At 36.6% G+C, this 10,818-nt stretch overlaps 1 protein-coding gene across 3 annotated transcripts; it reads left to right on the top strand.

The window, feature by feature from the left end:
• Positions 1-501: 501 nt before the first annotated feature.
• On the top strand, positions 502-9,958 carry LOC107582761 (nuclear distribution protein nudE-like 1-A). 3 transcript variants are annotated; one of them, XM_016268749.1, is made up of 10 exons: positions 502-578; positions 2,571-2,667; positions 4,842-4,995; positions 5,094-5,242; positions 6,096-6,232; positions 6,433-6,606; positions 6,687-6,778; positions 6,907-7,055; positions 7,373-7,407; positions 9,128-9,206. In XM_016268749.1, the coding sequence occupies exons 2-10, from the start codon at positions 2,582-2,584 to the stop codon at positions 9,136-9,138; spliced, it is 987 nt and encodes a 328-aa protein (XP_016124235.1). In that variant the 5' UTR covers positions 502-578; positions 2,571-2,581; the 3' UTR covers positions 9,139-9,206. The 3 variants fall into 3 exon arrangements, with proteins under 3 accessions (XP_016124235.1, XP_016124234.1, XP_016124233.1); XM_016268748.1 differs by lacking the exon at positions 7,373-7,407 and having other exon boundaries at positions 9,131-9,958; XM_016268747.1 differs by lacking the exon at positions 7,373-7,407 and having other exon boundaries at positions 9,128-9,958.
• The last annotated feature ends 860 nt before the right edge of the window (positions 9,959-10,818 follow it).

Below are 10,818 nucleotides of genomic sequence, written 5' to 3'. Positions count from 1 at the left end.
GGCGTTATGAAAATGGCGTTTTAATATTGATACGGCGGTGAAAAGCACGCGAATTCTGAACCATTTGGCTTTCAGTTTGCGGGCACGTTTGTGTGTGTGACTGTGCGCATTAGGGCGGAACTCCGCTGTGCGCGATGCAGAGAGTGCGACCATGTAACGTAGAGAAAGAAATGACATGCCGTCATGTAAATAAGATAAATAACATAAAAACGACATGGGAGGGAGGGAGGGAGGGAGAGAGAGAGAGAGAGAGAGAGAGAGAGAGAGAGAGAGAGAGGATGCTGAAATACTGAAGGCTGTGCTTGGATCACAGTCAGTCCTACTATCCGCGTTAAAGATGAAATACTGAAGGCTGTGCTTGGATCACAGTCAGTCCTACTATCCGCGTTAAAGATGAAATACTGAAGGCTGTGCTTGGATCACAGTCAGTCCTACTATCCGCGTTAAAGATGAAATACTGAAGGCTGTGCTTGGATCACAGTCAGTCCTACTATCCGCGTTGATGCTGAAATACTGAAGGCTGTGCTTGGATCACAGTCAGTCCTACTATCCGCGTTAAAGATCCTGGAAATGTGCAGGTGAGCTCTTTAATTCACATCGCAATCTTTACACAAGATGCAGATCTTTAAACATCACAGATGATAATACCAGTCACTGATTTACTGCTACAGATCATTAGAAATAAGACAACACCCTGCCTTCGCTCCATCAACATCATCTGAGAGAAACTGAATATAACAAATCACTCACTATAGCCACAATTATGCGTTTAGACATAATTTTATTATTATTACCATGTCTATTCGTGTCAATTCAAAGCGCATCATCACTGTTGTTGTTAGCTAATGTCAGTTAGCTCTTGGCAAGCTAATGTAGCGCGACAGTGAAAATTGAAGGGTTATGGTGGTGTCAGTGGTATTTGGAGAGAAATATGTCAGATGTGATATTTCTGGTCCTCGATACTTGTGTTGGTAGTAGATATGATTAAATAGAGGAGACATATTTATCGTATAGCTGTTAGACAGTGTAAATACGCCTGTCATCTGGTGCTGCAGAGCGCTTCAGCTCATTAAGAGTTTATAATGACCATTAAGGTGACTGAAAATCAATATTTAATTCTGTATATTAAGGCTGTTTTTTATATTTGAAGGTTTACTATTTTCTAACTTTGTCCTCTCTATATAGCAATAGCTGTAGTTTAGATATATATTTGAGCTGCATGGCAACAGCAGGTATAATTTTACATATTTTATATATAGGATTATTTATATAATTTTTTTTTTTTGCTAATTATCAATCTTTAAACATCTTTCCACCTTTCTTCCTTTCTCCATTTTGTAAATTCTCTGAGGATGCTTCATTTATTAATTATTATTTTCCCCTTCCTTTGCGGATCGACTGTTTTAGCAGAATGTAAATATAGATTTGAATCAGATATTGACAGTTTTTCACACAATTTATAGCCAGCCCTCAATTTAAAAAAAAAAGTAAAACAGATTTTTTTAAGTATTTTATTAAGAGGACACCAGCTTCATTTTGATATGCAATGAGAAGTCATTAATAAGGAAGAATTAATTAAATAAGGAAACAGAAAGAAAATAAAAAGGTAGTGAAGTCTGGGTGTGCCGGTAAGGCTCAAGAGAGACTATTTGACTGTCCTTCTGTTTCTGTTTAGTGTTGAGATAACAGTTACCAAGTAAAGAGTCATGTTATGTCAGACAATGACCTATAACCAGAGGGTGAATGTGTCCTGGCGTGTGTGAACAGGGCACATGGAGCTTCTATGGGCTGGGTCAGACTGCATGCCGTTCTATTGATTATTTGGGACAGCAGTAGTCAGAGAGGTGAACTGAGGTTCATGCTGCTAGATTCAGATTGTGAAATCAGAGACTGATCTATTTCAGTTGTTCTCAACTGGTGGGTTGTGACCCAAAAATGGGTCACAGGTCTGTCCTGTTTGGGTCATGGATACAAAGTAATGCTAAATGCAAGTAATGCATAGTTAGCTAAATAAATACGCTTACAAAAGATTTCTAATTTTCTTTTGAAGATTTTTCAACATTAATAATAAGAAATGTTTCTTGAACACCAAATCAACATAATGATTTCTGAAGGGTCGTGTGATTGGAGTAATGGCTGCTGAAAATTCAGCTTTTTAAAACATTTGAAAATAGAAGAAAAAAGATTAATTGTAATATTATTTCACAATATTTGTTTTCAAATACTTTTAATCAAATAAATGCAGGCTTGGTGAGCATGAGAGACTTCTATCTAAAATGTTAACAAATCTTACCAACTCCAAACTTTTGAACGGTAGTGTAGACTTTTAACTTATGAAGAAAGGATAAAATAATTTCCATATCTTTTGTGATTAAAATCACAGGTGTGCATCCAATAAAACTCAGTATTTTGGCACATCTGTCACTTGGTAGACGCAGCCAGTTGTGTGACATGCCTTCATCCTCAAAAACCATAACATTTTGCATAATATTAATGGTCATATGAATAATTTCAGTATTTAATTTTGGTTACATTTTTGTATGCTAAACAGTGCTGATGCTTTGTCACAGGCTTATCTGTCATGGATGCAAATATGATACCAAAATTCACCTCCAAAGACGAGGAAATTGATTTCTGGAAGGCTCTTTCACTCAAGTACAAGAAAAGGTAAGTGGCAGTGCAGTGAGCAGCATTGAGCGTTACTCAGCTCTCTGTTTTGTAGTCTGACACTTGATAGCTTTCTTTCATGTTGTCCTCAGCCTTCGCTATTCACATTGCCTGTTGGATAAACAAAACACTGCCTCTAAATGCTGGGAGTACCCATGCAACCTGTTCCCTTACATTATGAGAGCCATATCGAGGAAGTTGCTGTACGTTTGAAGGCAGTCACATTAGTATTATGCAATCTGCCACAGTGGGAATTTTCTTCAACGGGTTTAGCTTTTTGTGATTTTATATAGGCTCCCGCTGCTGATTTTACCATTGAAAAGGTCTCAGTGGCATTGTAATCTAAAGAGATTAAACAACAAGCTTGTTGCTTGGTAAATTGCATCCCAAAGCAGCATTTCTCATTTCCAGTTTCAAACTGACTTTGTGAAAAGAACGTTGATGTAATTATTGTCACAGTTATCTTTACAGTTAGCGTTCTTTGTGTGAACGGGCCTTACAATAGTAACTAATAGTAACTGATGACAAACAAATAGCTTTGGTATCATATCATATGTTTAACTGCCAAATGCTTTAAAGCTGTTTTATCAAAGCACATGTTATCTCTAGTGTGGCACTTATGTTCATAACGATTTAAGACTTGCATTTGAAGCGCAGGCTCCTCTGGGTCTCGCTGACATGTGATAACTCCATCTACCCAGTTCTGACCTGCTAGTAAAACACCCTAATCAGCACTTCAGAGACTATGTAAAAATGAGTCACAGATGTTGCGATGTTGATTCTCTCCTGTGCTGCCGGGGCATTACATACTTTCTGCACAGTTTTATTGGTCTCCTTGTCTCCTGGCTCACGTGGCTTTAGCATGGCTGGGTAGGGAAATATTGCCCCGATGCCATTTTTAGATCCTTCCAAACCATAATGCTGGCTGGTGATTACATAAAGAGGCCCAAGGCAGTGCTCTCCCCTGGTCACTGGTACACTGTAAACAAAACTGGTTATTTACAGCAGATGCAGCCTGCCCCATTCACACTGTGCTAGTAGATCACATTCATTAAATAATGGTATAATCAGTGAGTTGTCCAAGGTTTTGGGAGCCCAGAAACTTTATTGTTCTGTGCATATTTCCACTGTTAATATGCTACTGTGATGGCCTTTCATTATATTTGTAGCATTTCCTGGATTAACTAGGAAAGAAATAATATTACATAACAATATATTCCCTTGTATTTATGGGAGGTGCCAAACTGCTGTTTCTGATGACTTCTTATCAGTCTGTGTGTATGATGTGTCTTCAGAATTTGTTATTTTCAGTTGAAGAGTAGAGTAGTTCCTGCAGTGAGGTTTCATTGACCCCTCACAGTTATTGATTTCTAGGATCTGATTAGTTTTGTGTAACTAGAGTTTTACTTGTAGTTTAAAGTCTATTAATTGTAGCTTATTTTGGCAAAGAACCACCCACTTAGACAGGAAACGTACAGTACCATTTGAAAGTTTGAGGTCGGTAAGATTTTTTTATGTTTTTGAAAGAAGTCTTTGCTCACCAAGACTGCATTAATTTGATCAAAAATACAGTAAAATCAGTAATATTTTAAAATATTATTACAATTTAAAGTAACAGTTTTCCATTTGAATGTATTTTAAAATAATTTTGAAACAGTAATTTATTCCTGTGATGGCAAAGCCATTACTCTAGTTACTCTGTCACATGATCCTACAGAAATCAATCTAATATGCTGATTTGGTGCTCAAGCTGCATCATCAGCTGTTATTATCAATGTTGAAAATAGTTTTGCTGTTTAATATTTTTGTGGAAACTGTGTGTGTGTGTGTGTGTGTGTTTTTTCAGGATTCTTTGATGAATAGAAAGTTCAAAAGTACAGCATTTGTTAGAAAAATAAATCTTCTGTGACAATATAAATAATACTGATACATTTAATACATCCTTGTTAAATAAAAGTAATCATTTATTTTAAAAATGGCTAACCTAAACTTTTGAACTATATTGTAAATTCAAATTTAAGTCACCTCAGCAGAACCATAAGTGTAAGGTTTGCCAGAGTTTTAATACAACTTTTGGTGTTCATTAGTGCAAGGCAAGCTCTGTTTAAGAAATAGAATATGCAAATGTTATGCATGTGTCATTAGTGATAAATGGTATCTTGTTGTGTGTTTAGTTATAAGGAGGCACAGGAGGAGTTGCTGGAGTTCCAAGAGGGGAGCAGAGAGCTGGAGACAGAACTGGAGACACAATTGGGCCAAGCGGAGCATCGCATCAGAGACCTGCTGGCGGACAACGAGAGACTGCAGCATGAGCTCGACTCACTCAAGGTGAGAGTGTGTGAGCTGAACACAGACCGACTGTGTGTAAAGAACATTAAAGCGAGGACAAGTCTAATGAGTGTGTCTTTGCTTGCTCTTTCCTGTAGGAGAAGCTGGAGTATCAGTATGCTCAGAGCTATAAACAGGTCTCAGTGCTGGAGGACGACCTCAGCCAGACTCGAGGCATCAAGGAGCAGCTGCATAAATATGTCAGAGAGCTAGAGCAGGCCAATGACGACCTGGAGAGAGCTAAGAGGTCACTACTTCACCATACATTTCACTACTGTATCACAGCCAGAATGCTTCTCGAAAGATGACATAAAATGGCATGCACAATGCATTTAAAATCCATAATGTGATATAATTCCTAAAGAAATATATTCGGAGGGAAATTACACTAGAGGTAAGAAGTTTTGGGTCAGTAGGATTTTTGTAAATAATTTTGAAAGATGCATTGAATTGATCAAAGATACAGTAACTGTTTTCTATTTTAAAATTAATTTATTTCTGTGATGGCAAAGCTGATTTTCAACAGCCATTACTCCAGTCTTCAGCGTACATTGGTCCTTCAGAAATCATTCTAATATGCTGATTTCGTGCTCAACAAACATTTATCATCAATGTTGAAAACAGGAGGGCTGCTTAATATTGAAAACTGATAGATTTCTTTTTTAGGATTCTTTGATGCATAGAGAGAAGAGAAGAAGAATGTATTTGAAATAGAAGGCTTTTGTAATATCATAAATGTCTTTACTGTCACTTTTGATCAGTGTAATGCATCCTTGCAGAATAAAAATATTAACTTATTGCTGAATTATTATTATTATTAACTAAAAAAATCTTACTGACCCTAAACATTTGAAATCCCTTTGTTGTTATCAGCAGAAAAAATTGTTTAATGGAAAGTGAAACTTAAATTCTGATGAGTTTATAAAAAAACAAACATTCTTAAAATCATGTACACTGATGAATTGTGCACAGTGACACATTAAGAAATGAAAATTGGCTCTATTTTGATTATATGTTGTCTTCTGCCCTGGTAGGTTGTATGCCTTTCCACTATTCTGTTGTAATTTATCGTTTTATTCCGCTATGTTTTGCTACCACAGAGCCACGATTACATCTCTGGAGGACTTTGAGCAAAGGCTGAACCAGGCCATCGAGAGGAACGCCTTTCTGGAGAGTGAACTGGATGAGAAGGAGTCTCTCCTGGTGTCTGTGCAGAGACTAAAAGATGAAGCTAGAGGTATTTATCTTGTAATTACAGCTAGTTCCTCATTCCAGGCTGCTCAAGTGATGTTTACAGATCCAGTTCTTCTGTCACTAAAAAACTTTTCCTGTCTGCTTGTGGAATGAAGTCATGTTACATACTCAGACCAACATTATATTCTGCAAGTGAAAGTTACGGATCTATATCGTGCTCATTATCTTAACATGCATTTGTAGATTTGCGGCAAGAGCTTACAGTGCGAGAGAGCCGGCCCGAGGTCACACGAATGTCGGCCCCCAGCTCTCCAACTCCAGACAATGACAAAACAGACTCCGCAGTCCAGGCCTCCCTGTCTCTGCCGGCTACACCGATCAGCAAGAACCTGGACAATACTTTCACTAGCCAGACTGGTAGACGGCTACATTTCTTTCTGAGATGTATATGATGCCACATGCGTTTGCATGACTCACTTGGTTCTTGTCTTTTGCAGCTCTGGCCAACAGCTCCACTAATGCAGCCCTCACTCCATCTGCTAGAATATCAGCGCTCAATATTGTTGGCGATTTACTGCGCAAAGTTGGGGTGTGTAAATGCTGTAGACTGAACTTTTGAAATATGAAAGTTATTCAGACAAATAATTGTTCCCAGTTTTGTTTGTGGATCACAGTGTGAATTTGGTGTCTAATCCAAGTGTTTGTACTGTTTCATAGGCTTTAGAGTCTAAGCTCGCAGCCTGTCGAAATTTTGCCAGGGACCAGGCAGCCAGGAAGAATTATGTCACAAACATCAACGGCAATCTGATTAACGGAGACATTTCAAATTACTCTCACTCTCTCCACACATCCTACTTTGACAAAGCGTGAGTCGGCTATTTTGTTCTGCCACAGTTCAGAAAACCCAATCAATAAACCTTTAGATGTTGATTAACAGTTACCTTATTTAATCTACGTTACCCATAATTACATTGTATCCTAGAAATCCTCCTGGTTTCTATTGAAAGCAGTTCACAGAAAGGCTATAAATAAGGATAAAAAAGGTTTCAGTACTCAATTGTTAATTTTCTTGTGTGTTTTTAATGTGAGGATTGAAATTAACTGCAGATTGATTGTAATAATGAGTTTAAGTGATGCAGGATATAAAATTCTCTCAGACTTCTGTGTGTTCTCTCCTCAGCAGAAGAGAGAGGGTCATTTTCCCTGCGTTGCTTCTGGGTAAATGATCCGACTAGCAGTTTTATGTGGGGGTCCATGCATGCTGGTTAACAATCCCCTACATATGACTTAGAGTATAATAATCCATTAGGTTAAGATCATATCATCTCCACTAACATCTTGGTGGTGGCTCAAATAGTCTGTCAAGGTGCACTCCATAGGTTTGCTCAAATGTGGTTAATTTAACTAAATGTGAGAGGACTGGGCCAGTGTTTTGACTCTTAGTTGCAGAGTCAAAACATGAACATTCTCTAACAAAAAAAGATACATTTATGGAGTTCACCCAGAGTGCTAAACTAAGTTTCTCTTCTCATCTGTCTGTCGGTATGAAATTAATTACAGGATTAGACAGTTATTAGATAGATCAAGTTCATTTTTCTTATTAAAGTCAACATGAAACGAGATTTGCAACTCGCCTTACATAATATGACGTATTTCTGAATGAAACAAAATATTCAATGAGAAGAAAAAATATAGGGGTTACCTCTATGATTCATGCAGATAAGAGAAAAGTGGGCATTACTTATACTACTTTTCACAAGTTTGGTCATTAAGATTTTTTTAAATAATAGAAATCTTTTGTAACATTATTATTAAGTCGTTATATCACTTTTGCTCAGTTTAATGGATCTTTGCTGAATAAAAGTATTTTCTTCTTTAAAAAAATTTTTTTTTTAACTGTAGTGTACCAGAACAGATCAGTAGAGCTACAGTAGCTAAACCTGAGCATTAAATGTGAAATCAGTTGAAAATAAATAGTTTCAGAGGCAAACATTTGCGAAATATTAGGAAGACTAACATTTAAAAAAAATTATTAGTTATGCATAATAACACCAGGAACTCGTATTATGAAAATAAACAGAATCCATTTTAATTTCATGTTGACTTTAAGCATGTTCTTAAAAATAAGAAGCTTTATTGCCATTTTATCTATTTGAGAAGACAAAAAGAGTCATCTCAAGAATATTTGAGGGTTTATTGGATCAGGTGGAGGATCCGCACCTCTACCGCAGTGTTACGCGTTCACTGCAGTGCTGAATCAGTTTGTCCTGTAGCTTGAGTATCAGTGGATGGTAAAGGGCATGGAGAGGATGCCCAGGGCTTGTGTTTCTGCTGCGTAAGACCTATCAGAACTATAGATGAGCTAAGATGATGCAGAGTGTTTAGATCTGGACAACAGGCCTTCGCAGTCTCCAGTACATTTTAGTGATTTGATTTTATAATGGTGCAGTACACTTATTATGTTTGTGTGTTTCAAGGTAACACGAACAGACACAGTGAAGCGTAGCTGTTGGACATCATCAAATTACCTTTGTACAGATGGACAGTAGAGTGTTTGTGTCTGGTGTGTGTCTCCGGGGGCCGTATTGAGTAGTCTGGGCTGTTTTAGACCTCTGCCTGAGAAAATCTACAGTTTCAGAGCTAAAGTTTGTGCTGCTTGCTTATCTACACCAATTCACTCTGACCTACTCGCGTTGTGAGCTTTTCTACGCATATTAACTATCCATTTGGTTTTGGGAAACCTTTCAATAGCCTGTTTCTGTCTCATAGAGCTATTTTGTGCTAAATTCTGTCTAGTTTATCCAGTTGGTGTGGACTGAAAAGAAATACTAGCGACAATTCTAGCAGTAGTATGAATGGTCTGGAGGCTTGTATTGTACAGGGCACAAATGCCTCATTTGAAGCATCTAACCTCAGTCTCATGTTTCTCTGAGCACAGCAGGAGAGTGAACGGTTTGGACCCCGGCACCGTGACGAACATCACAGCTCTGCCACGCTCCAACTCTCCATCCAGCGTGGTGCTCAGCGTGTGACCCTCAAACACACACAAACTCCATTATAACCACTTTACAGCAATATAACAATTCCTTTTAATACACTACTGAATCAAAGTTGAGATTACAGTGGGTTACATCGCGGTTAGTAATGGTAGCCTAACTGCAGCAGCACCTCATACTAGTCTCTATGTTGTAATATCCTACATTTTACTGCTGAAGTTCTTGTTAATAGTTCCTAAAAATGTATAAACCCATCTAATATATTTATGGTTACTATGTACATATTTAATTTAGTTTTCTCTGTTCTTTGCAAATGTGTTGTCTTTTACCACGGTCAAAAAATGTATTTATTGCTAGTGTTGGATGGAAATATATGTGAAAGCTAAAAACAAAGGGATTTTACACTATTAATATATGTTGTGCAACACATGCAGTGTTTGTGAACAAGAAGGTAGACCTGATATATATATATAATATGATATACTGTATATTGAAGGAGAAATTAAGATGAACGGTGGAGATCTGACTATCTAGACTTACATGTGCACTTATATGTCATGAAAACTGGTTTCCAGTTTTATCCCCAATTCTTCTTTTTTTTCAGTAGGATCTATAGTAAGTGCTAATGTGTGCCTCTGATGGGTAAACTTCCCCTGATACGTGGCCTAGTGTAAGCGTGAAAGATATTTGGAGTTGCACATGAAAGGTGTGTTTTGGCTCCAGCAGGTTTGCATGTTAAATACTGGTTCTGTCATGTTGACAATCGACTGCTGTAGTAATAATGTATGATGCATTTGCTATTTAGTCTCAGGTTGGTTTCCCAGCCTCATAGTATTTGTTGGAATATACATACCTTATTTTTTCTCCTTGTTGTGAATGACAAATCTTATTCATTTTGGTTTGAATAGTGCAATGTGTTCTAAAAGCACTTTTTGTTACTTTTGTGTGCTCAAATAAATGCTAGTTTTCTCACAAGTCTGTGTTATTGTAACGAACACAAAAATGTTAACTGTGGTGTTACCACTGAAAAATCTTAGTTAAAAGGACTTCAGAATAAGGCTTTTATGCCAGCCAGTGTTATTGTAGTATTATTTATATATACACTATTATAGTATCTATTAATATTTCAAAATATTTTTATAGATTTCGTTTTCTTTTTAATTCTAGTAATTAGTCATTTTAGTAAATATTTTTAAGTTTTAGTAATTTTGTTATGTGCTTTTTATTGGCCTTGTTATACTTGTATTTGGTTTATTTTTTTCAGTTTTAGTCATTTTAGTACTTCAACTTTTTAGCACTTTCAACTTTCCTAATTTTCAGCTATGTTTTTATCTAATATTTTTATTTCAGCTTTATTAAAATTAGCTGCAGTGTAACAATAGAAGAAATTTTGAATAAGGCTTTATTGCCAACTGCACAGTGTAACAACATTTTTAATATTAAAAAAATAGTTTAAATGGGACATAAAATATTCAAAAAATTAATAACTTTTTTTTTTATTTTTTAGGTTTTTAACCTTTAACTAGGTCTTTTCTAATATTCATAAATTGTTTGATAAAATATTTTTTTATATATATTTTCAATCAAATCCAAGTAGATTTTGTCAGTGGCAGGAATGAGGCACATACATATT

Source organism: Sinocyclocheilus grahami, unplaced genomic scaffold (assembly GCF_001515645.1).
Source record: "Sinocyclocheilus grahami isolate Dianchi unplaced genomic scaffold, SAMN03320097.WGS_v1.1 scaffold47.1, whole genome shotgun sequence".
Taxonomy (NCBI): Eukaryota; Metazoa; Chordata; class Actinopteri; order Cypriniformes; family Cyprinidae; genus Sinocyclocheilus; species Sinocyclocheilus grahami.
Note: the sequence above shows the minus strand (reverse complement) of the source record. Positions and strands in the feature narration are given on the sequence as shown.

Coding starts and splice junctions, on each gene's coding strand:
- LOC107582761 (XM_016268747.1), top strand. CDS start 2,582: ATGGATGCAAATATGATACCAAAATTCACCTCCAAAGACGAGGAAATT. Junction 5,243..6,095: donor GACCTGGAGAGAGCTAAGAG/GTCACTACTTCA, acceptor TTGCTACCACAG/AGCCACGATTACATCTCTGG. Junction 6,607..6,686: donor TACTTTCACTAGCCAGACTG/GTAGACGGCTAC, acceptor TGTCTTTTGCAG/CTCTGGCCAACAGCTCCACT.